The following is a 27,267-nucleotide window of genomic DNA, read 5'->3' on the forward strand; positions in this document are numbered from 1 at the left end:
AGTGGTGAGAATACTGTGATCCTCCCACGTGCTATGTCCTGCCGGTGAAGCTCCCCACTGTCAGGTGAACCGAAGCGGTTGGCAACTGCGCATGTGTCGGAGGAAGCATGGTGCTAGTCTACGGTTTTCCCCAGCAGGGGAAATTGGACAAGGACAAATGGGGGGGAAATCAGGAAAAATAAAAAGTTCAGCGCAAACTGGTGAGACCAGGCAGCACTAAATCCTACCATCCAGTAGCTCTTCCTACTTAGCGCACATCGTTAATGGTGGGTAAGGAAGGCTCCGCCCTGTAAAATGCTCCAGCCTTGGAGCTGTAAGGCATGGATCCATCCGGTTTCTCAAGCCCGGGCTAACTCCCGTTAGCCGTGGGTACGGGGCGAGGCTAGGCCAAACAATATCCTCGTTGCCTCTGTGGGAATCCGGAGGAAAGTATACCTTAGTCCCGTAGGACTAGCCATGTGTCAATAGAGTGACCCCCGCTATCTCAATAGCCGCGGGGTGTATTATAACAGAGCAAGCACCGCGGCGCATTATCCCATGGAGTACGCCAAGAGGTGCTAGTCTGTGAACCAACCGTGATAGCCGGTATGTCCGCTCGGCCAGTCTCAGCTGCAGGGTGCGGGCCATAGCCGGGGCTTGGCTCAGTGTGAAACCATCCCAAACACCGAAAGTGGACTCTTCCGGGTTCCACCATATCGTGTGTGTTGACAATTCAACCACTCGATAGAAACTCCAGGTCAAGAGGCTAAAGTTGTTACTTTATCCGGAAAATAGGCACCAATCCTGGGAAAGTTTTTCCTATCAACCAGGCCGGAAGTCCACCATATCGTTAACGAAGATTTTTCATACACTTGAACGATTGATGTTTTAGCGTCTACTCGTTCGATGGCTTGAACAGCGTGGGGAAAAACACAGGGAAGGAATGCAGGCGTGCTGTGTATCCCTGCCTGCCATGAGGCTCTGTCCACATGCACATACAGGCTTCAATCCTCTACCCCATTTGGCAGATGGTGTAGAGATGTTGGTCTTCTGTATGGTCTTGATGGTGTAGAGATGTTGGTCTTCTCTATGGTCTTGATGGTGTAGAGATGTTGGTCTTCTGTATGGTCTTGATGGTGTAGAGATGTTGGTCTTCTGTATGGTCTTGATGGTGTAGAGATGTTGGTCTTCTGTATGGTCTTGATGGTGTAGAGATGTTGGTCTTCTGTATGGTCTTGATGGTGTAGAGATGTTGGTCTTCTGTATGGTCTTGATGGTGTAGAGATGTTGGTGTTCTGTATGGTCTTGATGGTGTAGAGATGTTGGTCTTCTGTATGGTCTTGATGGTGTAGAGATGTTGGTCTTCTGTATGGTCTTGAGGAGCGCGACCACCCGTAGTGAGAATCTTCCATACCCTTTGGATAAAACATGCCCTCCTTGAATTCTACCTCTGCTCCTTCATACTTTAAGCTAGACCATTGGTTCCCAAACTGTGGTCCGCGGATGGGGCTCCGCCTGGTGGTCCGCCAGAGAATTACACATTTATTCTTTATTATTATATTTTTTTACAAACAGTTTTTACACACATTAACCCTGAGGAGTAGCCGCATTGTGACACTCTTCGGAAATATCGTGATGTTTGGGAAATATCCCACTTTTGAACATTTAGTTTCAGAGGCTGCAGCAGGCTCAGTTTTAAAGCCAGAGTGAAGTTTCTGGTATATCAAACTAGAAGACCTAAGGAATCGATTTGTACTAACCATGTCATGCTAGTTTATCAGGAAGGTAGCTAAATAACACTCCAAACATATAGGCTCAATTTTCCAGAGGAAAAAAAACATTTTCAAAAGTGTCCTCTTTTTCACAGCCTAATGTTGACAGGTGTGTGTGTGTGTGTGTGTGTGTGTGTGTGTGTGTGTGTGTTAGGGTTGTCAAAAGTATCGGTAGTATCGATAAAAGTCAATACAAAAAATTTGATACGGATACAATACCCATTTGCAACTGAAAAATCATGATGACTAGAGCAGGTGTAATCTGCTGTGTTCTGTTTGGCTGATGACTAGAGCAGGTGTAATCTGCTGTGTTCTGATAGGCTGATGACTAGAGCAGGTGTAATCTGCTGTGTTCTGATAGGCTGATGACTAGAGCAGGGGTAATCTGCTGTGTAAGGTCAAAGTTTTTAATTAGTTTTATTGGGCCTAGATTATGGAGAAGCATGCATCTGTCTGTCCGTCCATCTGTCTTTGTAATTTTTTTATGCCGCTTGATGTGTTATCATCCCCCCCTCCGTGGTATGGAAAATGGTATCGAGTATCGATATTTTCCTGGGTATCGGTATCGAAGTAGAAATTCTAGGAACATCCCTAGTGCGTGCGTGCGTGCGTGCGTGCGTGCGTGTGTGCATGTGTGTGTGTGTGTGTTTTGAACCAGCTATTAGCCTTATATTGTCATTTAGCCTTTCTGCTGCTATTGCCTGGTTAAATCAGCACATTAAATGTTATGCGGAGGGGGGGGGGGGTTTATCCCTGGAGGGGGGGGGGTTATCCCTGGAGGGGGGGGGGGGGTGTATCCCTGGAGGGGGGGGGGGGGGGGTTCCCTGGAGGGGGGGGGGTGTATCCCTGGGAAATTTGGTTTGGTACGTAGTGGTACTTGGACGGAAAAGTTTGGGAACCCCTGAGCTAGACACATTCAAACTTTAAACGAGTCACCACTTTTAGGACTCTATCGTCTTAATTTAGCTTCAATTAATCTTTTGTACTGTTTGAGAAATTGCAGTTACTAACTTCACACATTTTAAAACATGCAACAGTTCTCACAACTTTAACACTAGATCCATAATACATGAGACACTTTAGCTACCTCTGCTCTCTCAAGTCAAAATCTAAGCAATGTGATGGATTGTTTTTGAGATATTAACGTTTGTTTGGCACAGCTTTTCAGCTTTATTTCATACTAGCCAACTGCTGCAGTGGCACCCGGAAATGCTTTTTTGTTGTGGTGATGTGACGCTGATTTGTCCTATAGCTTTTCACTCGATGTTTAAAAGCAGCACTCGCAAAGTTAGCTCACTAAACGGTAACCACTCGTCTCATTTTATCTTTGTAATTAAAACACTTTTTTTGTGTTTCTTTCTTGGAAGTGTGTGGGATGTTTATGCTTACCCCCTGAGGTGTGCCACACCCCATCAGTGATTTGTATTTGAATTGGGTAGCTCTGTCCATAAGCTGCCACAGGTCTGGAGGGGCTTTCTTCAGCTGGTAAGAGATGTGAACTCCACCGGTGAAGTCCACCATAGCCTCTGTGGGAGTGCCGTTACTCATGTCTGTGTAGGAGCCACACACCCTAACACACAGTGGATATGATGACACTTTGATAGGTGCTTCAAAAACAACCGATTTCATGCATGTTTTAATCAGAATCACTTTTATTGGCCACAATATGCAAGATTACATACAGTATGAGGCATTTGTCTTAGTGTCGGTATGCAGCGTAGTGGTCATATCAATATTCAGAGATGAAAGGAAAATAGGAAAAATATCTAAAAGACAAAGTCACAACATTGCAAGTGCAGTCCAATACACTGTACACGAATACGAGTGTTAAAGCTGCATTCAGCGATGTTTTTGTGTTCAAATAAGTGTTAAATGGCTCTATATTCTGACAGCAATCACTGAAATAGAGTGTTTGGTCAGTGACTTGAAACCCCCAACCCCCCACTGTCCTCTATCTCTCTCCTGTAGTCCTGCAGGCTGGGCGGACGTATCTCCGCAACCGTAACTCGTAGAGACTCAGCGATTCTCTCATTGGATAGTTTGAGGTCGGCGCCAATTTTGATCCAATCAGAGAAAAGTTGACATTTTCTAAGAAACGGAAGGTCCAATCGCGATCCCTCTAAAGGACCATTATGTATTTTTTGTATTTGCGTATTATGTATTTGCGACACACATGGGAGCGGAACCTGCTCTGATTGATGTGGTCGGAGCCAATGACAGAGTTTGTAATAAGCCGGGAGCAGACATCCGGCAGCCAGGGTAGGGAGGGGAGGCTGGCCAGCGAGACTAACATAATTATGAAATGACCCTCAAAACACAATAATTGTCATTACTATACCATGTTTGGTAGGCATGGATTTGCAATTAAAATAGCTATAATTCACCATTGTTAATCTCCTTCCTTACTCTAAAAATGGTAAACACCACATACGTATATGTTGCCATTCAAAAGTTAAGTTTTCACGCTACTGGATGGCAGCCATCTTGGAATTCTGGGTCAAAATGATGTCAGAATGTTAAACTGATGTCAGAATCAGATTCTTTGTGGTTGACTTACACCGAAAAGTGTCTTCATACATTATTCTAGGTGCTCTGGTTCAAAAGTAAATTTTTCAAGATTGCACCAGTGGTCATCTTGGATTTGGCCATCTGGCAGAAAGTCCCAGGATGTTTGGGAGGGGCCTGGGGGCTATTTTAACAAAAGGCCCATAGAAGTCAAATTACTCATCAAAAAATCTTAGCCAGGTCATGGAATTGAGGTTATACCATCAGGTATCAGAAACTGTGGTTTCCTTCTCACGTCATTACATTCACCATTGATTAGTTACTTTAACAGTTTATGATGTTCTATATGGTATCATTGTAATCCTTGACCATGGAAACATAGGGATAGACATCACCTTTTCTGTGTTATCATGTGTGGTTCAGGAGATGATATGCAAACTACATAATTCGCTTACAGTATGGCGGAATTAAAATGGCCACCACGAGGCATTTTTCACAACATGATTTTCACATATCATTTGGACTAATACACAGAAATCAGGGTTTTGTCATTTATATGGGAGTAGGTTTTTTACAGAGTGATAACTATCAATAAGCTACCAGATTGGCAGGGTTATCATAACAAAATATAAACTAGAGACATGTAGGAAGACAAAAATACAAAAATTGCACGGTCCCCTTAGGTGGTACCGATTTCACCATTGGCCCATGGACTAATTGCATTGTATCGTTCTCAAAACACCACTGAATTCACCATTAACTATTCATGTGAACAGTTTATGATGTTGTATATGGTGTCATTGTAATCCTTGACCATGAAAACATAGGGGTAGACATCACATTTTCTGTGTTATCATGTGTGGTTCAGGAGATATGATGAAATCAGGGGTTTGTCATTTATATGGGAGTAGGTTTGTTTACAGAGTGATAACCAGAGTTGGGGGTAACGCGTTACAAAGTAACGTGTTACTGTAATCACATTACTTTTGTCGGTAACAAGTAGTGTAAGGCACTACTGTACCTAAGTGCAGTAATCACATTACAGTTACTAATCAAACGCTTACCTCGTTACATGCGTACTAGCAAGATAAGTATAGAGAGAAAAGATCTATGTTTTATATAGCAGATCCTGTGTCCCATCAGACGGGTCATTTAACTGCACAGCAGAATCACTCATGGTGCCAATATTTCAACTTTGTATTAGCACGCAGAACAGCACTATTAGTCGACACATAACTTATCAGATAACTAACATCATGCATATAGAACAAGAACTCATTTTAACCTCCAAAACACATTGACAAACAAACAATTGACACAAAAACACAGTACCCCCAGGGCATGCTGGGAACTCCGCCCACTTTCCTGTTCCACTGGGTTAAATTTCCCAGAAGGCTTTGCATAACTTTTTACACTCTGTTTTACAATTAAATCAGGCTAAAGAGTGTTAGATATAAATAATATGTATTTTAACACAACATGCAATTCTGGAATATCTGAATATTGGACAAAATTAAATTAAATGTAAACGTAAACCATAAGAGAAACCCACATACAGCGATGGGGTCTGTAAATACCCCTTGTAAATACGTGTTCTAGTGAAGTGGGCGCAGTGCGTATGTTCCGTAATAGTCTGCCAGCAATCTGCCAAAAAACGCCGTCTTCTACAACAATCTTCTACAACAAGTTTTTGTTGCGCGGAAGGACAAGAATGTGAAACTGCAAACGCCCTGGACAGAAGCAGCTAGCTACGGTAGCCTACGACATAAACCTCTCAAAGCATCTGCAGTGGAAACATGCTAACACAAAGCTGGTTGCAGACCCAAGCTGAGTCGCCTGCCTCGACCCAAAGCAAGCAGCAAAAGCTTTCTTTTCACCAGGTAACATCAAAATCAGAGATGGACAGGCGTGTTGCCTCCTCCTACATGGTAGAGGAAATGTTGCCAGTTTCAACAGTAGAATGAAATCGCCATTTTTCAGAAACATATTGAGCAAAATACAGATGGCAGGGAACGGACAGCCACCATCAGACAGGAAAAGTTTTGCAACCTACCTTATTACGATAGAGATTTGTGCTAATATATGGGCATATATGTAAGGATTAATGTTGTATTGTTAACTGGCAAATTACGTGACAATGCATCTCAGGCAATGTTACGGAGTAACGCAAAAGTAATGTAACGAGTAGTGTAACGAATTACTTTCTCCAGGGAGTAATCAAGTAAAGTAAGGCATTACTTTTGTTGAAAGTAATGTGTAATGTGTAATATATTACTTTTTTGAGTAACGGACCCCAACTCTGGTGATAACTAACCTTAAGCTACCAAATCGGCAGGGTTATCATACCAAAATATAAACTAGAGACATGTAGGAAGTAGGGATGTTCATTTTGAAAATTTTCCAAAATCGATAATCGGTGAGAATTAACGATCAATTATCGATTATCGATTTTATTAATACTTAGAAAATTTTCAATATTTTCAATATTTTCAATTTTTTTTTTTTTTTTTTTTTTTTTTTAACAAAATGAATGCCTATGGCAGAAAATACGAAAGACAACGTGTTCTCCTCAATGAACTCTTTATTTCAATGTGTCTCCTCTCCAACACTGCTGTCCCCGGCGCATGCCGGTGTGAATTTCTCATGTTTAAAACAGTTTTGTTGGCACAAAGGCCCGTGCCCAGCCAGAAAACTAGAGACTATATGAAGCTCCACCTCACGTTAGTCGGCTGTGCAATGGAGTGGGGCGAGGAGGAACGAATTCCACCCAAACCTAGTCCAAAAAAAAAATTTTTTTTTTTTTTTTTTTTTTTAATAATTAAAAAATCGATCCAAATGCCACAGGATCGATTCCAATCCTTAACGATCGATTATCGATTTTCGATAATTGATGAACATCCCTAGTAGGAAGACAAAAATGACAAAATTGGGCGGTCCCCTCAGGTGGTACTGATATGTCAAAATTTCAGCATTGGCCCATGGACTAATAAGAGGCCAGCATACTTACTAATGATCACTTCTCTATGGTTTATGTATACTTGGATCACATACTTGGCATAGGCCTTCTCCAGCTAATGATCACTTCTCTATGGTTTATGTATACTTGGATCACATACTTGGCATAGGCCTTCTTACTAATGATCACTTCTCTATGGTTTATGTATACTTGGATCACATACTTGGCATAGGCCTTCTTACTAATGATCACTTCTCTATGGTTTATGTATACTTGGATCACATACTTGGCATAGGCCTTCTTACTAATGATCACTTCTCTATGGTTGATGTATACTTGGATCACGTACTTGGCATAGGCCTTCTTACTAATGATCACTTCTCTATGGTTTATGTATACTTGGATCACATACTTGGCATAGGCCTTCTTACTAATGATCACTTCTCTATGGTTTATGTATACTTGGATCACATACTTGGCATAGGCCTTCTTACTAATGATCACTTCTCTATGGTTTATGTATACTTGGATCACGTACTTGGCATAGGCCTTCTTACTAATGATCACTTCTCTATGGTTTATGTATACTTGGATCACATACTTGGCATAGGCCTTCTTACTAATGATCACTTCTCTATGGTTTATGTATACTTGGATCACATACTTGGCATAGGCCTTCTTACTAATGATCACTTCTATATGGTTGATGTATACTTGGATCACATACTTGGCATAGGCCTTCTTACTAATGATCACTTCTCTATGGTTGATGTATACTTGGATCACATACTTGGCATAGGCCTTCTTACTAATGATCACTTCTCTATGGTTTATGTATACTTGGATCACATACTTGGCATAGGCCTTCTTACTAATGATCACTTCTCTATGGTTGATGTATACTTGGATCACGTACTTGGCATAGGCCTTCTTACTAATGATCACTTCTCTATGGTTTATGTATACTTGGATCACATACTTGGCATAGGCCTTCTTACTAATGATCACTTCTATATGGTTGATGTATACTTGGATCACATACTTGGCATAGGCCTTCTTACTAATGATCACTTCTCTATGGTTTATGTATACTTGGATCACATACTTGGCATAGGCCTTCTTACTAATGATCACTTCTCTATGGTTGATGTATACTTGGATCACGTACTTGGCATAGGCCTTCTTACTAATGATCACTTCTCTATGGTTTATGTATACTTGGATCACATACTTGGCATAGGCCTTCTTACTAATGATCACTTCTCTATGGTTTATGTATACTTGGATCACATACTTGGCATAGGCCTTCTTACTAATGATCACTTCTCTATGGTTTATGTATACTTGGATCACGTACTTGGCATAGGCCTTCTTACTAATGATCACTTCTCTATGGTTTATGTATACTTGGATCACATACTTGGCATAGGCCTTCTTACTAATGATCACTTCTCTATGGTTTATGTATACTTGGATCACATACTTGGCATAGGCCTTCTTACTAATGATCACTTCTCTATGGTTTATGTATACTTGGATCACATACTTGGCATAGGCCTTCTTACTAATGATCACTTCTATATGGTTGATGTATACTTGGATCACATACTTGGCATAGGCCTTCTTACTAATGATCACTTCTCTATGGTTTATGTATACTTGGATCACATACTTGGCATAGGCCTTCTTACTAATGATCACTTCTCTATGGTTTATGTATACTTGGATCACATACTTGGCATAGGCCTTCTCCAGCTAATGATCACTTCTCTATGGTTTATGTATACTTGGATCACATACTTGGCATAGGCCTTCTCCAGCTAATGATCACTTCTCTATGGTTTATGTATACTTGGATCACATACTTGGCATAGGCCTTCTTACTATTGATCACTTATCTATGGTTTATGTATACTTGGATCACATACTTGGCATAGGCCTTCTTCCTAATGATCACTTCTCTATGGTTTATGTATACTTGGATCACATACTTGGCATAGGCCTTCTTACTAATGATCACTTATCTATGGTTTATGTATACTTGGATCACGTACTTGGCATAGGCCTTCTTACTAATGATCACTTCTCTATGGTTTATGTATACTTGGATCACATACTAGGCATAGGCCTTCTCCAGCTAATGATCACTTCTCTATGGTTTATGTATACTTGGATCACATACTTGGCATAGGCCTTCTTACTAATGATCACTTCTCTATGGTTTATGTATACTTGGATCACGTACTTGGCATAGGCCTTCTTACTAATGATCACTTCTCTATGGTTTATGTATACTTGGATCACATACTTGGCATAGGCCTTCTTACTAATGATCACTTCTCTATGGTTTATGTATACTTGGATCACATACTTGGCATAGGCCTTCTTACTAATGATGACTTCTCTATGGTTTATGTATACTTGGATCACATACTTGGCATAGGCCTTCTTACTAATGATGACTTCTCTATGGTTTATGTATACTTGGATCACGTACTTGGCATAGGCCTTCTTACTAATGATCACTTCTCTATGGTTTATGTATACTTGGATCACGTACTTGGCATAGGCCTTCTTACTAATGATCACTTCTCTATGGTTTATGTATACTTGGATCACGTACTTGGCATAGGCCTTCTTACTAATGATCACTTCTCTATGGTTTATGTATACTTGGATCACATACTTGGCATAGGCCTTCTCCAGCAAAGCAGGCCAGAACTCATTTGGGCTTTTGGAGTGAACGAAGATGAGACAGCCATTAATTGTCGGTAGCTTGTCGTCGATGACGACGTCCACCCATCTTCCAAACCTCCAGAACTGAATAATGAAGGAAACAGAGCATATGTTGACTTTCATTCTACAAGTGAGACATGCACCATTTAAAACAACTCTTTAAAGTGATTGTTAGCATGAAGGTGATTCATTCCAAGCCCCAACCTCCGCTTCTGAAAAATGACGCCAACGCGCAAGCAACAAAAACTGCAGTTCTTCAAATTGCCACTTGATGCTGTCTCCAGAAGCGAGTAAATATAAAATCGGCATATACCCCTATGTTAAAATGCCCAAATTTACAGTAGAAATAAATATTTAGTTTAGTTTAGTTTAGTTTAGTTTAGTTTAGTTTAGTGTACAGCCTGTTACAGAAATCGGTTTTGGTCTCTCTAGCTAATTTCACCATTCATGACATGTTCGGGGGGGTTATTTATTTTATATAACTCACCCGTTTACAAAGAAAAGTCACATTGTATAGAAGTCAAAAGCAAAATGACCCGACTTCTCGCTTTATTTATTACCTGACTAAACATTTTCCATCACTCAATTGCTAGTTTCAAGTCTTCTTCACTACAGCGTAATGTTCTGAGGAAGGGAAAGGTCCAGAGTGCTTGGAAGTCCAACACTGGTGTGATGAAGGTGCTCTTTGGTGAGGATCACAAAAGTTCAAAAAAAGAAAGGGCCGAGGCACTCTTCTGGCAAAAAGTAAAAGGCCTTTATTTGAATGGCTATTTCATTATGAAATATGAAGAAGGCGTGGGCTATGTCCCAGCTCTGTTTTTTTTAACATGCACTAGCTATGTTTTTGAACATTGCACAATGAAATATCCATCAAAATAAAGACTTTTTACTTTTTGCCAAAAGAGTGCCTTGGACCTTTCTTTTTTGGACAGGATGATGTTCATTTTGTAAATGATGGTCCCATTTAAAGTAAAATAAATGATAAAGTGGGGCGTGACTGACTGGTTGCCTGTCCAGCTCGGCCAACACAGACCAATAGCAGGCGGTACTGCGGCTCTGTCTCGCTAACAACACAATAAGATGGCGATAGTCAAAATGCCAAACCCAAGACTATGTCCATATTTATATACAGTCTATGCTTCAGTCACTGTAAACATTACATTACATTACGTCATTTGGCAGACGCTTTTATCCAAAGCGACTTATGCTGCCTACACACTAGAGGATTTTCAAATCTTAACCGATTTGAAAAACATGAGAGACCACAGACATAAGGACAATTTCATCAGATTTTAACATTAAAATCGCCTGAACGCACACACTAGACGATTCGGCCAGACTGCGAGACCACACACCAGCCGTTTGAAGTACAGACTCAAAGCGATTCCAGCAACTAGACTGTAGGCTGTTTATATCCCACAAAACCACAATTTTTCCCCACAGACAACAGCAGATGGCTCTCTAAACATGCACCGAGCGGCGGGTCCACTTCAAGCAGGCGGACACCCTCGCAAAATGAGCTAAAACAACGTCCTGTCTGAGAGCTCATATTACAGCATATCCGCTCGCTTGAAGCAAACAAACCGCTCCGCTCGGCACATGTTTGGAGAGCCATCCGCCGCTGTCCACCCTGTTTTAAGCTGTGAGGATGCTGGGGAGAGAGGAGCTACATGGCACTGCTGTTGCTCGTTTGTTGTGAGCGCTGCATTAACATCCGGGTATGACGCGTCCCGGTCTGCTCGCTCTCATTGGCTATTGCGGGTTCCGTCGGGAGACAGCCATCGTAAATATCAAACATGTTTGATATGCCCGATTCGAGATCGGGCCGGCTCCGATTCAATCAATAATTTATTGACACCAGACACTTGACAATTATTTTGACAAAAAATCGGTTGAGACTAGCCTCGAATCGGGCCACGCCCCCCCGAGGGGAATCGGGCATTAAATCGGGCCTTTTATCCTCTAGTGTGTGGGAGGCATTACATTAAACCTTTTTGTCAACAATAGAGAAATCAACTATACAACATCATCTATGACAGCTACAACTATTGAAGGAATAGAGTGGTCATTTTTATTTTATTTTTTATTTTTTGAGAGAGAGAGAGATGTTAGTTCAAGAAGGGTCAGGTGGAGCCTGAAAAGGTGTTTTTTAAGTTTTTGCCGAAAGATTGGCAGTGAAGCGGCCGTCCTGACCATAGGAGGGAGCTCGTTCCACCATTGCGGTGCCAGGGACGAGAAGAGTCGCGATCGGGATGAACGACTTTTGACCCCTCGTAGCGAAGGAGGGGCGAGGCGTCCTGCACTGGTGGAGGAGCGGAGGGAGCGCTGAGAGGTTTGGAGCCTGACCATAGATTGCAGGTACAGGGGATCCGTCTGGTGTGCTGCGCTGTAGGCCAGTACCAGTGTCTTGAATTTGATGCGTGCCGAGATGGGAAGCCGGTGAAGGTCCCGGAAACCATTTGCTTACAATACTTACTGTTTTTGTAATATTGACTGATGAATTTGTTTTGGTTGGTATATATACAGTGTTTTTTACAATGTTGTTTTGGTTGGTATATATACAGTAGAGATGCGCGGATGAGCTTTTATGCCATCCTAATCCGCGTGTATGCATGAACCGTCCGCCCGCCATAAATCCACGTAAATTATTTCATACTATTTATAGATCCGCGCCCGCCATGCACCTGACGCTATAAACGATGTAAAACGCTATGAAAGGAGCGAACAGTCCAAGACTCCAAATAAACTTCCATCCTGTATTATATCCAGTCCACCACTTGCCCTCATGTAGTTTACTCGGCTAACGCTATAGCTTTAAGTTTAGTTGACTTGATTGCCTCATTGTATGGGAAAATACGAACGCGTCTTCTCTTCAAACACATCTTCAGCGGAGACTCCTTTTTGAGGGTGACATCATTGACCATATGGACGAAAAGTGGACGCCTGCGACCTAGCACATGGCTATTGTTGTGTTTACGGCCGTGGGTCCTTTGGGGGATCTACAATAGGCGACTAAGAATGTGCCTGATGAAAAATGTAGCTTAAAATACATTCATAGACTAGAGAACGTAATTAATATTATTTTTCCTCATTAATGATACATCGTTTCAACCGGTCAGCGCAGTTATAACTGCGGCCCGCGCATCACTAATATACAGTGTTTTTGACAGTGTTGTTTTGGTTGGTATATATACAGTGTTTTACAACGAAACCTTTCATGTTATCTTGTGGACTGCATCCTTTCCAATCGTTTTTGTTGGTGGTATTACAATAAAGCATTTTAATTTGAATGTACTGTATTCCGTTTTAGCCTCAGTCATACAAGTTGCGCTGTGACTACTGACCTTGAAGTGGAACAACCCGCAGTACTCTTCATCAAATGATGAGGATTGTTCCATTGGCACCACCTGCTCAAGGATGTGATTCTGGAACGTCAGAGCTCCGATCGCAGCAAGAAACCAGCAGTTTCCTGAGGGGGTGGAGGGGGGGGGGGGTCATTGTGTCAGAAAGGTACAGTGATATGTGTGAGGGGGTGGAGGGGGGGGGGGGGTCATTGTGTCAGAAAGGTACAGTGATATGTGTGAGGGGGTGGAGGGGGGATCATTGTGTCAGAAAGGTACAGTGATATGTGTGAGGGGGTGGAGGGGGGGGGGGTCATTGTGTCAGAAAGGTACAGTGATATGTGTGAGGGGGGGGGGTCATTGTGTCAGAAAGGTACAGTGATATGTGTGAGGGGGTGGAGGGGGGGATCATTGTGTCAGAAAGGTACAGTGATATGTGTGAGGGGGTGGAGGGGGGGGGGGGTCATTGTGTCAGAAAGGTACAGTGATATGTGTGAGGGGGTGGAGGGGGGATCATTGTGTCAGAAAGGTACAGTGATATGTGTGAGGGGGTGGAGGGGGGGGGGGGTCATTGTGTCAGAAAGGTACAGTGATATGTGTGAGGGGGGGGGGGGGTCATTGTGTCAGAAAGGTACAGTGATATGTGTGAGGGGGTGGAGGGGGGGATCATTGTGTCAGAAAGGTACAGTGATATGTGTGAGGGGGTGGAGGGGGGATCATTGTGTCAGAAAGGTACAGTGATATGTGTGAGGGGGTGGAGGGGGGGGGGTCATTGTGTCAGAAAGGTACAGTGATATGTGTGAGGGGGGGGGGGTCATTGTGTCAGAAAGGTACAGTGATATGTGTGAGGGGGTGGAGGGGGGGATCATTGTGTCAGAAAGGTACAGTGATATGTGTGAGGGGGTGGAGGGGGGGATCATTGTGTCAGAAAGGTACAGTGATATGTGTGAGGGGGTGGAGGGGGGGGTCATTGTGTCAGAAAGGTACAGTGATATGTGTGAGGGGGTGGAGGGGGGATCATTGTGTCAGAAAGGTACAGTGATATGTGTGAGGGGGTGGAGGGGGGGGGGGGTCATTGTGTCAGAAAGGTACAGTGATATGTGTGAGGGGGGGGGTCATTGTGTCAGAAAGGTACAGTGATATGTGTGAGGGGGTGGAGGGGGGGATCATTGTGTCAGAAAGGTACAGTGATATGTGTGAGGGGGTGGAGGGGGGGGGGGGTCATTGTGTCAGAAAGGTACAGTGATATGTGTGAGGGGGGGGGGTCATTGTGTCAGAAAGGTACAGTGATATGTGTGAGGGGGTGGAGGGGGGGATCATTGTGTCAGAAAGGTACAGTGATATGTGTGAGGGGGTGGAGGGGGGGGGGGGTCATTGTGTCAGAAAGGTACAGTGATATGTGTGAGGGGGGGGGGGGGTCATTGTGTCAGAAAGGTACAGTGATATGTGTGAGGGGGTGGAGGGGGGGATCATTGTGTCAGAAAGGTACAGTGATATGTGTGAGGGGGTGGAGGGGGGGATCATTGTGTCAGAAAGGTACAGTGATATGTGTGAGGGGGTGGAGGGGGGGGGGGGTCATTGTGTCAGAAAGGTACAGTGATATGTGTGAGGGGGTGGAGGGGGGATCATTGTGTCAGAAAGGTACAGTGATATGTGTGAGGGGGTGGAGGGGGGATCGTTGTGTCAGAAAGGTACAGTGATATGTGTGAGGGGGTGGAGGGGGGGATCATTGTGTCAGAAAGGTACAGTGATATGTGTGAGGGGGGGGGGTCATTGTGTCAGAAAGGTACAGTGATATGTGTGAGGGGGTGGAGGGGGGGATCATTGTGTCAGAAAGGTACAGTGATATGTGTGAGGGGGTGGAGGGGGGGATCATTGTGTCAGAAAGGTACAGTGATATGTGTGAGGGAGTGGAGGGGGGGTCATTGTGTCAGAAAGGTACAGTGATATGTGTGGAGGGGGGGATCATTGTGTCAGAAAGGTACAGTGATATGTGTGAGGGGGTGGAGGGGGGATCGTTGTGTCAGAAAGGTACAGTGATATGTGTGAGGGGGTGGAGGGGGGGATCATTGTGTCAGAAAGGTACAGTGATATGTGTGAGGGGGTGGAGGGGGGGATCATTGTGTCAGAAAGGTACAGTGATATGTGTGAGGGGGTGGAGGGGGGATCGTTGTGTCAGAAAGGTACAGTGATATGTGTGAGGGGGTGGAGGGGGGGATTGTTGTGTCAGAAAGGTACAGTGATATGTGTGAGGGGGTGGAGGTGGGGATCGTTGTGTCAGAAAGGTACAGTGATATGTGTGAGGGAGTGGAGGGGGGGATCGTTGTGTCAGAAAGGTACAGTGATATGTGTGAGGGGGTGGAGGGGGGGATCGTTGTGTCAGAAAGGTACAGTGATATGTGTGAGGGGGTGGAGGGGGGGATCATTGTGTCAGAAAGGTACAGTGATATGTGTGAGGGGGTGGAGGGGGGGATCGTTGTGTCAGAAAGGTACAGTGATATGTGTGAGGGGGTGGAGGGGGGGATCGTTGTGTCAGAAAGGTACAGTGATATGTGTGAGGGGGTGGAGGGGGGATCGTTGTGTCAGAAAGGTACAGTGATATGTGTGAGGGGGTGGAGGGGGGGATCATTGTGTCAGAAAGGTACAGTGATATGTGTGAGGGGGTGGAGGGGGGATCGTTGTGTCAGAAAGGTACAGTGATATGTGTGAGGGGGTGGAGGGGGGGATCGTTGTGTCAGAAAGGTACAGTGATATGTGTGAGGGGGTGGAGGTGGGGATCATTGTGTCAGAAAGGTACAGTGATATGTGTGAGGGGGTGGAGGGGGGATCGTTGTGTCAGAAAGGTACAGTGATATGTGTGAGGGGGTGGAGGGGGGGATCGTTGTGTCAGAAAGGTACAGTGATATGTGTGAGGGGGTGGAGGGGGGGATCGTTGTGTCAGAAAGGTACAGTGATATGTGTGAGGGGGTGGAGGTGGGGATCGTTGTGTCAGAAAGGTACAGTGATATGTGTGAGGGAGTGGAGGGGGGGATCGTTGTGTCAGAAAGGTACAGTGATATGTGTGAGGGGGTGGAGGGGGGGATCGTTGTGTCAGAAAGGTACAGTGATATGTGTGAGGGGGGATCATTGTGTCAGAAAGGTACAGTGATATGTGTGAGGGGGTGGAGGGGGGATCGTTGTGTCAGAAAGGTACAGTGATATGTGTGAGGGGGTGGAGGGGGGCATCGTTGTGTCAGAAAGGTACAGTGATATGTGTGAGGGGGTGGAGGGGGGGATCATTGTGTCAGAAAGGTACAGTGATATGTGTGAGGGAGTGGAGGGGGGGATCGTTGTGTCAGAAAGGTACAGTGATATGTGTGAGGGGGTGGAGGGGGGATCGTTGTGTCAGAAAGGTACAGTGATATGTGTGAGGGGGTGGAGGGGGGATCATTGTGTCAGAAAGGTACAGTGATATGTGTGAGGGAGTGGAGGGGGGATCGTTGTGTCAGAAAGGTACAGTGATATGTGTGAGGGGGTGGAGGGGGGATCATTGTGTCAGAAAGGTACAGTGATATGTGTGAGGGGGTGGAGGGGGGGATCGTTGTGTCAGAAAGGTACAGTGATATGTGTGAGGGGGTGGAGGGGGGGATCGTTGTGTCAGAAAGGTACAGTGATATGTGTGAGGGGGTGGAGGGGGGGATCGTTGTGTCAGAAAGGTACAGTGATATGTGTGAGGGAGTGGAGGGGGGGATCGTTGTGTCAGAAAGGTACAGTGATATGTGTGAGGGGGTGGAGGGGGGATCATTGTGTCAGAAAGGTACAGTGATATGTGTGAGGGGGTGGAGGGGGGATCGTTGTGTCAGAAAGGTACAGTGATATGTGTGAGGGGGTGGAGGGGGGGATCATTGTGTCAGAAAGGTACAGTGATATGTGTGAGGGGGTGGAGGGGGGGATCATTGTGTCAGAAAGGTACAGTGATATGTGTGAGGGGGTGGAGGGGGGGATCGTTGTGTCAGAAAGGTACAGTGATATGTGTGAGGGGGTGGAGGGGGGATCGTTGTGTCAGAAAGGTACAGTGATATGTGTGAGGGGGTGGAGGGGGGGATCATTGTGTCAGAAAGGTACAGTGATATGTGTGAGGGGGTGGAGGGGGGATCGTTGTGTCAGAAAGGTACAGTGATATGTGTGAGGGGGTGGAGGGGGGGATCATTGTGTCAAAAAGGTACAGTGATATGTGTGAGGGGGTGGAGGGGGGGATCGTTGTGTCAGAAAGGTACAGTGATATGTGTGAGGGGGTGGAGGGGGGGATCGTTGTGTCAGAAAGGTACAGTGATATGTGTGAGGGGGTGGAGGGGGGATCGTTGTGTCAGAAAGGTACAGTGATATGTGTGAGGGGGTGGAGGGGGGGATCATTGTGTCAGAAAGGTACAGTGATATGTGTGAGGGGGTGGAGGGGGGATCGTTGTGTCAGAAAGGTACAGTGATATGTGTGAGGGGGTGGAGGGGGGGATCGTTGTGTCAGAAAGGTACAGTGATATGTGTGAGGGGGTGGAGGTGGGGATCATTGTGTCAGAAAGGTACAGTGATATGTGTGAGGGGGTGGAGGGGGGATCGTTGTGTCAGAAAGGTACAGTGATATGTGTGAGGGGGTGGAGGGGGGGATCGTTGTGTCAGAAAGGTACAGTGATATGTGTGAGGGGGTGGAGGGGGGGATCGTTGTGTCAGAAAGGTACAGTGATATGTGTGAGGGGGTGGAGGTGGGGATCGTTGTGTCAGAAAGGTACAGTGATATGTGTGAGGGAGTGGAGGGGGGGATCGTTGTGTCAGAAAGGTACAGTGATATGTGTGAGGGGGTGGAGGGGGGGATCGTTGTGTCAGAAAGGTACAGTGATATGTGTGAGGGGGGATCATTGTGTCAGAAAGGTACAGTGATATGTGTGAGGGGGTGGAGGGGGGATCGTTGTGTCAGAAAGGTACAGTGATATGTGTGAGGGGGTGGAGGGGGGCATCGTTGTGTCAGAAAGGTACAGTGATATGTGTGAGGGGGTGGAGGGGGGGATCATTGTGTCAGAAAGGTACAGTGATATGTGTGAGGGAGTGGAGGGGGGGATCGTTGTGTCAGAAAGGTACAGTGATATGTGTGAGGGGGTGGAGGGGGGATCGTTGTGTCAGAAAGGTACAGTGATATGTGTGAGGGGGTGGAGGGGGGATCATTGTGTCAGAAAGGTACAGTGATATGTGTGAGGGAGTGGAGGGGGGATCGTTGTGTCAGAAAGGTACAGTGATATGTGTGAGGGGGTGGAGGGGGGATCATTGTGTCAGAAAGGTACAGTGATATGTGTGAGGGGGTGGAGGGGGGGATCGTTGTGTCAGAAAGGTACAGTGATATGTGTGAGGGGGTGGAGGGGGGGATCGTTGTGTCAGAAAGGTACAGTGATATGTGTGAGGGGGTGGAGGGGGGGATCGTTGTGTCAGAAAGGTACAGTGATATGTGTGAGGGAGTGGAGGGGGGGATCGTTGTGTCAGAAAGGTACAGTGATATGTGTGAGGGGGTGGAGGGGGGATCATTGTGTCAGAAAGGTACAGTGATATGTGTGAGGGGGTGGAGGGGGGATCGTTGTGTCAGAAAGGTACAGTGATATGTGTGAGGGGGTGGAGGGGGGGATCATTGTGTCAGAAAGGTACAGTGATATGTGTGAGGGGGTGGAGGGGGGGATCATTGTGTCAGAAAGGTACAGTGATATGTGTGAGGGGGTGGAGGGGGGGATCGTTGTGTCAGAAAGGTACAGTGATATGTGTGAGGGGGTGGAGGGGGGATCGTTGTGTCAGAAAGGTACAGTGATATGTGTGAGGGGGTGGAGGGGGGGATCATTGTGTCAGAAAGGTACAGTGATATGTGTGAGGGGGTGGAGGGGGGATCGTTGTGTCAGAAAGGTACAGTGATATGTGTGAGGGGGTGGAGGGGGGGATCGTTGTGTCAGAAAGGTACAGTGATATGTGTGAGGGGGTGGAGGTGGGGATCATTGTGTCAGAAAGGTACAGTGATATGTGTGAGGGGGTGGAGGGGGGATCGTTGTGTCAGAAAGGTACAGTGATATGTGTGAGGGGGTGGAGGGGGGATCGTTGTGTCAGAAAGGTACAGTGATATGTGTGAGGGGGTGGAGGGGGGATCGTTGTGTCAGAAAGGTACAGTGATATGTGTGAGGGGGTGGAGGGGGGATCCTTGTGTCAGAAAGGTACAGTGATATGTGTGAGGGGGTGGAGGGGGGGATCATTGTGTCAGAAAGGTACAGTGATATGTGTGAGGGGGTGGAGGGGGGATCGTTGTGTCAGAAAGGTACAGTGATATGTGTGAGGGGGTGGAGGGGGGGATCGTTGTGTCAGAAAGGTACAGTGATATGTGTGAGGGGGTGGAGGTGGGGATCATTGTGTCAGAAAGGTACAGTGATATGTGTGAGGGGGTGGAGGGGGGATCGTTGTGTCAGAAAGGTACAGTGATATGTGTGAGGGGGTGGAGGGGGGGATCGTTGTGTCAGAAAGGTACAGTGATATGTGTGAGGGGGTGGAGGGGGGGATCGTTGTGTCAGAAAGGTACAGTGATATGTGTGAGGGAGTGGAGGGGGGATCGTTGTGTCAGAAAGGTACAGTGATATGTGTGAGGGGGTGGAGGGGGGATCGTTGTGTCAGAAAGGTACAGTGATATGTGTGAGGGGGTGGAGGGGGGATCGTTGTGTCAGAAAGGTACAGTGATATGTGTGAGGGGGTGGAGGGGGGATCATTGTGTCAGAAAGGTACAGTGATATGTGTGAGGGGGTGGAGGGGGGATCGTTGTGTCAGAAAGGTACAGTGATATGTGTGAGGGGGTGGAGGGGGGGATCGTTGTGTCAGAAAGGTACAGTGATATGTGTGAGGGGGTGGAGGGGGGGATCGTTGTGTCAGAAAGGTATACAGTGATATGTGGGCATGCCAGTAAAGTGTATTATTCTTATTTATTCAATTCACCTACCAACATATCCTTGGACATAATCAAACCTGGAGATGCCATCGACTATGAAGGATGGGTTTTGATTTTGAACTATTTTCTGAAACAGAAGGAGAAGCTGATAAGAAACAAGGGATTTCTGAAGGTTTCATAGTAAAAATTCAACTTTCACATTGTCAGTAAATTGCAATGTCATGTTAAGCTTTGTCAGGTTTGCTTTTTGGCCGTTGCTGTTCATCTTAAAATCTCAAATCAGAAACTCAAGAGACATTCATTCACTCTCTACTATAGGGCTGCACAATTAATCGTATTTTCATCGTCATCGCAATATGAACATCCGCAATAAACACATCGCAACGACTGCCTGAAACGCAATGAATAACAAAAGTGGTTTTATTTACATGCGTCATGCATTCCCACTCAGCATCTGATCATTTTGTCTTGTGTTGTAAATCCAGCGTACACCTTTCCCTTGCAACAGTGCGCTCCGCCCCTCTGCCAAAGCCCAAACACGCTGTGTGTAGTTTCAGCTAGAGTCAGTGTGTATTTTAATTTCTTTATTCAGTGGGCACAGGCTATGTTTGGGGTCTATGTTCGCATTATTAAAGCAGAAAGACATAGGAACTGTATATCTAATATGCATACTTTAATATTTGTTTATTTATCGCAAGTCGTATCGTCATCACTATATTGAACAATGTTATCGCACATCGCAGATTTTCCTCATATCGTGCAGGCCTACTCTCTACTCACATTCTGTTTGGCTTCACGTATCAGTCTGGGATTCGACCAGCCCACAGCGATTTCCATAAATTAGAATATACCCAGGCCAATCAGAGACCTGCGCCATAGTTGACAACCTAACCGGCCAATCAGGGATGCCGCTGGAAAAACATTAATGGTGTCTCCGAAAGCAACGAGCGGTAACACTGTACTGTACTGTCCCGTACCATAGTGTAGTGTACTGTACTGTAGTGTACTGTAGTGTACTGTACCGTACTGTACTGTAGTGTACTGTACTGTAGTGTACTGTACTGTACTGTAGTGTACTGTACTGTACTCACACCCACTGAAATAGCTGTGGATGGGCAGGAGGCCAGACTGATACATAGAGTAGGGATGTTCATCAATTATCGAAAATCGATAATTGATCGTTAAGGAATTGAATCGATCATGTGGAATTTGGATCGATTATTGTTATTATTATTATTATTATTATTATTATTTTTTTGCGGACTAGATTTGGGTGGAATTCGTTCCTCCTCGCCCCACTCCATAGCAGGAATGAGTCCGGAAATCATCGATGCTAACAGTCCTGGTTCTTCCCTGTTTTTCGCCTATGGGAGTTTTGAATGGGCTTTTGGCGCGATGCTTCTAATAATCTCTCTGGGCAACGCTGGCTTAATCAAACGCGAACCAGTGTTTAGTAATATCATCTTCACACACGAGGACCACTTTTATGAGTTTTGAAGCTTTTGCGTGCCGTTAAAAGGGCGGCTAGCTAGCAAACGGCTAAATGAGACTACACTTTTGAGTCGATGGGGATATATACGTCAATAAGGTCACCACTTCAAAGGACGAACACGGAAATTCTCTTTCCCTCACCTGGTTCAGCCCCGTTCAGCCCGGGCTAATCAGTGGACACATCAACAACAGTCCAGGTTGAGTGCTGACGTGACGTGGAAGCCTATGCGACAGTGTGTAGTTCTGGATTAGCTTAGCTCGAGCTTTTTACTTCTAGGGCTCGCATTTATGCTACAAAACTCATGAAAGTGGTCCTCATGTGTGAAGATTATCCGACTGAACTCTGGTTCGCGTTTGCTTAAGCCAGCTTTGCCCAGAGAGATTATTAGAAGCATTGCGGCAAAAACCCATTCAAAAATCCCATAGACAGAAACAGTGAAGAACCAGGAAGTCCGGGACTTCCGCGTTCTGACTACAAAAATACGTCATCCCTGCGGCTCTCTATTGCACAGCCGACTAACGTGAGGTGGAGCTTCATATAGTCTCTAGTTTTCTGGCTGGGCACGGGCCTTTGTGCCAACAAAACTGTTTTTAAAGGTCCCATTCTGTGCAAAAGCTGTTTTTACTTAAATTTACTTAAATGCATATATACTGCTGTCATCCCTCCCTGTAATGAGTGGTCACAACCTCAGAACTGCCACAGTTGGATTTTTCCCTATCCAGCTTCCCCCTGCAGTCTCCTTCAAGCCACGCCCCTTACACTCTGTTCCCCCAGACGGGTTAATGTTACGTCACGCGGGTCCTCAAGCATACTGCGCGGCTCTCTCTCACACAAGCTACCTGCACCATTTTGTCTATAGCCACAAAATTAACACTTCTAGCTGGAGCGACGCCAACTGTACGTGATCCAGCAACTGCGGAGGTGCATTCGGTAAGTCTAGGCATTTTGAGATGTCCTCTTTAGCGTAGCAACCGTTAAGTTAGCGATAGCTCGTTGCTAACGTTAGTTGTGGACACAACCTAGCGTGCTGGTCCACGGACGCTAATCTGATTGGCCGCTGGGAGCCTGGGGCGGGCTCTCCCTCAGTGGCCAATGGGAACTGTTAGTTCTGAATATATTATAGAAACAGACCATTCTTGGGAAGCGACGAGATGAGGAAGTGACAACTCCGTCAGAACGAACGGGGTTGCTATATTTTCGACAAATTAATCCAGAATCATGTTTTATGGACCAGAGACAAACGTTTTTAAGAGGTTACAGCTGCACGAATTGAGGCCTTTAAACATGGGGAATTCACACCAGCATGCGCCGGGGACACAAACAAACGCACCCAGCGGTCTGTGGACCTCAGTGAGGCTCAGGCCTGTTGATTTGACTCTTGTGCTGTCAGCTAAGCTGGAAGACGCCGATTGCCTTACATCATGTAACCTGACATGTAACATGTTTGTTTACCTGGCCACAGTGCTAGTGTCTGATATTCTTACTACACAGCGGCATCGCCATTATAGCTGGCCGAGAACGCGCAACGTTATTACCAGACCAGAGTAAAAAAATATATATATATTTATTATTATTACGCTATCGATAATCGATAATTGATCGTTAATTTTTCCCGATTTTCGATTATGGAAATTTTTCAAAATGAACATCCCTAACATAGAGCCAAACAGAATAGATCATATACTGTATTATGATATGATGGGTTTAGCAGGCCAGCCACCATCACACTTACCCTTGGTCTCCGCCACTCCACTCTGGCGAGGTCAGAGGAGTTCAGCAGTGTGCCCTCTCCGATGGAGATTCTGTCCGGCGGGAACATGTCGTCAATGTACCTCACCCCTCGGGCAAGGCAGTACTGCTTCAGCTGCTGGAAGTCTTGCTTGAAGAACCTCTCAGGGTTGGCCAGGCTCCCGTAGCCGTCCTTCTTGCGACGAGCGTCCATGATGTTCAGACACACACCAGGAGGAGGCATGGCTGCAGTGTGTCGGTTCTGCTCCAGAGAAGGAGCAACATCAACTGTCATATTCAGATTTTTCTTTCAGGTTAGTGTAGTGAACGCTGAATGTTGGAGCAATCCAGTTGCATCGGTCACCTTTATCACTTTCAAATATTTCTTTTCAAATCCAGTGGTGGCATTTTGATATTAGTGACATGCTGGGGACAGGCTGCATCCCTTCTTTAGACTCAGTAGGCTTCATGATACCTACATCATATTTCCTATTTACTTATTATTAGGGATATGTGGCTTGAATTGGCTGAATATTTAGAGAAACCAAGATTACCAAGTTATTAAACAAACTTCTCTTCCTGGCAACTAAAGAAGATGTATACTATTGCATTTGATCCAAGAAAAAAAACCCATCTGTAACGCAGTGGTACAGAGACATCTTGAGAGTACTTCCTATGGAGAGATTCAGTGGCAGAATAAAAGATTTATGAAAATAGATCTGAGCGATATACTTCAAAGAGGAAGTACGGCGGTAGAGTGGAAAGCTCCAGAAACCCAGAAAGGTGCCTGTATGAAGAGTGTGTATGTGTGTAAGAAGTATCAAGTACTAGTATTGTGTGTGTGAAAGTTATCCAAGACAATGTTTTGACCCTCCCACTACCCCCCCCGCCCCACCTTTTGTTTTGTTTTGTTTTTGTATTGGGGTGTCTCTCTGGTTTTTGTCTTTTATATGGGTTTTTAATCATAGGCCTACTATTTTTTCTCTGTGATGTAAATGAATGATGATGATGATGTAATCTGTGAAAAATAATAAAATGTCACATATACGGTATATATATATATATATTTATAAAACGGCTCTCTCAAATCAAGCAATCTGATTGGTTCACAGCCATTGTATAAATACCGTAACTCACTCTCATAACCCATGGCCATGGGTTATGAGTTGCCATGGCAACTCTCTTACTAAAAGGCTTTGGTTACCTCAAATGACAATGTAGAAAAAACAAAATGGCGGAGACAGCTGTCAGATCCTTGTGAATCGATCTTCGCTTATAACTTTACTAATACTTCGCAGAAAAGTATGTTTTGTACAAGAATAGACGCGGGCTAATGTCTTCTTTGCAAAAAAAAAGGCTGTTAACCCCGCATTTAACCCCGTAACGTTAGTTGGTGTCGGGCTTTGCAGAAAGCTCTCAGCTTCTCAGCAAGCGCTGAGAATGCAGCGCTGCGCTCGAGCTGCATGTCGGGGTTTGCAGAAAGCTCTCAGCTTCTCAGCAAGCGCCAGGATTGGCCAATGTCAACTTCAGTCTCCAGAACGATCCAATCAAATCACCCGCACGTCTATCTTCTTGCTAGTTCCCGCCTTACAGTAGTGTTTCAACTGACTATCAGAATGCCATGCCAGTCGGACTTATAGTATTATTATTATTATTATATTATCATACTTGGAAACCGTTTTATAAAAGCAATATAGCACTCAAGCTGCGTGTGTTGTGGCATATAACAGCTGATCAGCGGGATATATTTGCCACAACACACTGGCTCTCATGCTATATTGCTTAAATATATATACAGTATATATATATATATATATATATATATATATATATATATATATATATATATATATATATATATATATATATACACATACACACACACACACACACACACACACACACACACACACACACACACACACACACACAATGTATTGGTTCAGATCCAAAGGGGTGAAAGGATTGGCAAAGAGACGGTTGTTTGCTGTGCTTTGAAGTCAGAAGTGCTGATGGAATTCATTTCATTAATCAACAGGTGACCTTTGGTAGCCAATCGAGTGCAGGACAAAGCAGCTGGGACTGAGTTTGACAGTACAGGGTTGGGAGGTAAGCTGTTTGTTTATAGAGGGCAAATACCAGCAGATTGGCAGAGTGCATCACATGAGAATAGCAGTGACGGTTAGTTTTCACATTGGAAAGATTTGAGATCTGTGCATGTAAACGTCTCTCCTGTGCAAATGTGCAGCCAGCACAACATGCAGGTGGGTTGTTGGCAGATGACCATGGGTGGAGCAGAACAAAAAGCTTTTGTGCAAACTAGAAGCAGTAGCAGGCTTCAGATGCAGCTTACACAGCTGTATTTTGTCTGTACTTTCAGGCCATCCTCATTCCCCGGGCATCAAACTCCGACACGGCCCTTCACCGTCTGCATAAGACGCGCCAGGCCAGGCCCGTGGGAACTCGTTTTAAGTGGGGCGTGCTGTGGAGCCAACAAACAAAAAATGGCGGGGGGGGCGACCACTGACTCGCAAATCAAAATATACGGTACACACATAATGTTGGGTACTGGCTAATGCTAAGTTAGCATTAGCTGATGCTAATGCTGATAGTTATGCTAATATGCCACTATGAACTTTTAAAATTTGTAGTAGACAAAAAACTGTAGATTCCTGTTATGAGGTCAGTTTATTTAAATATCGCTAATTTGGATTTTCAATTTTAGCAGGCATTGCCCCAGCCGGGGGCCGGGGCTATGCCAAGCCACCTTGGCTGGACATGCCAAGCTCCGTTAAAAATCTAGCAATTTAATGTGTCACTGATTATTGGTAAACATAATTTATCGCAACCCTATGTGCAATACTAAAGCTCATTACTCTGCTGCTACTATCGGGCACCTTTCCACTGTACATATTGTGTTACTCTGTTATCTCATTACCATCACCTTATCACTGTACATATGTTATTACTCTGATGTCACTTATCTGCAAACCATGTCAACACCAAGCTCACTTACTTTTGCTACCTCTGATGCACCCTGACCCTGTACATAATCTGTAAACAGCAAACTTAAGCACCTCACCTAGCTGACAAGTCTGTTTATACTATACTATGTTAATACTGTTTATATCTGTTAATACTATCTATATCTGTTCAAATCTGAATCCCTTTATAATATTTCATTTAAGTTAGTTAGTTAACTAACGTTATTGCCGAGGTAGCGTAACTCGGTAATGTTGCTAACGTATGCCAACACAGGCATGCAGGCCAGTCAATCGGTAAGATTACATTTAAGGTGCTAAAACAACAAACACCGCCTACCTCCATGCTAACAAAAGCATTGGACATCAGCAGTTCTTCATTCTTTTGAATGGCAAATTGAACAGTCAAGTAATGATTGCACCCAAGAGCTTGTTGCTAGCTAGCTTGTAAACAGTTGGCTCCGAGCTACTACGTCATATCCCAGATGGTGATAGACCGACGCTTCATCCAATCACCTGCCAAGTAGGGGTGTTTTTTACGTGACATCGGCTCTGGTCAGGCCAGACCCAGATGGATGTGCGGTTTGTGAAAACAATACCAGCCCCATCTGGCTGTGTCAGGTAAATTTCTGCACACTGGTACCAAAACAGCCGTGGAATTATAAAAATTGGGTATTGCTACAAAGCTCCAATCACATTAATGTGTGATGAAATATGGCTTCATAGTGACCATTTCGAAATGTGATACTTTTTTTTTTTTTTTTTACTACCGGTATTGTGAGCTCTCGGATAATCACAGCCTTGTTAACACATTGACTGCCAGACGTTTTTTTCTTGCTGTAG

General features: G+C 44.9%; 1 protein-coding gene across 1 annotated transcript in view; it reads right to left on the reverse strand.

Annotated features, from left to right (window-relative positions):
• Positions 1 to 27,267, reverse strand: part of LOC310777979 (calpain-2 catalytic subunit-like) — a 61,091-nt gene that overhangs the window by 31,806 nt on the left and 2,018 nt on the right. Inside the window, exons 2-6 of the mRNA XM_083638309.1 lie at positions 23,448 to 23,705; positions 20,275 to 20,350; positions 13,293 to 13,417; positions 9,899 to 10,032; positions 3,141 to 3,321 (exon numbers count right to left, since the gene is read on the reverse strand). Of these exons, the coding sequence (XP_083494435.1) occupies positions 3,141 to 3,321; positions 9,899 to 10,032; positions 13,293 to 13,417; positions 20,275 to 20,350; positions 23,448 to 23,687 (756 nt within the window). The 5' untranslated portion in view covers positions 23,688 to 23,705. The remainder of the gene's footprint in view (positions 1 to 3,140; positions 3,322 to 9,898; positions 10,033 to 13,292; positions 13,418 to 20,274; positions 20,351 to 23,447; positions 23,706 to 27,267) is intronic.

The sequence above is a fragment of the Poromitra crassiceps genome, assembly GCF_964638095.1.
Source record: "Poromitra crassiceps genome assembly, chromosome: 6".
NCBI lineage: Eukaryota > Metazoa > Chordata > Actinopteri > Beryciformes > Melamphaidae > Poromitra > Poromitra crassiceps.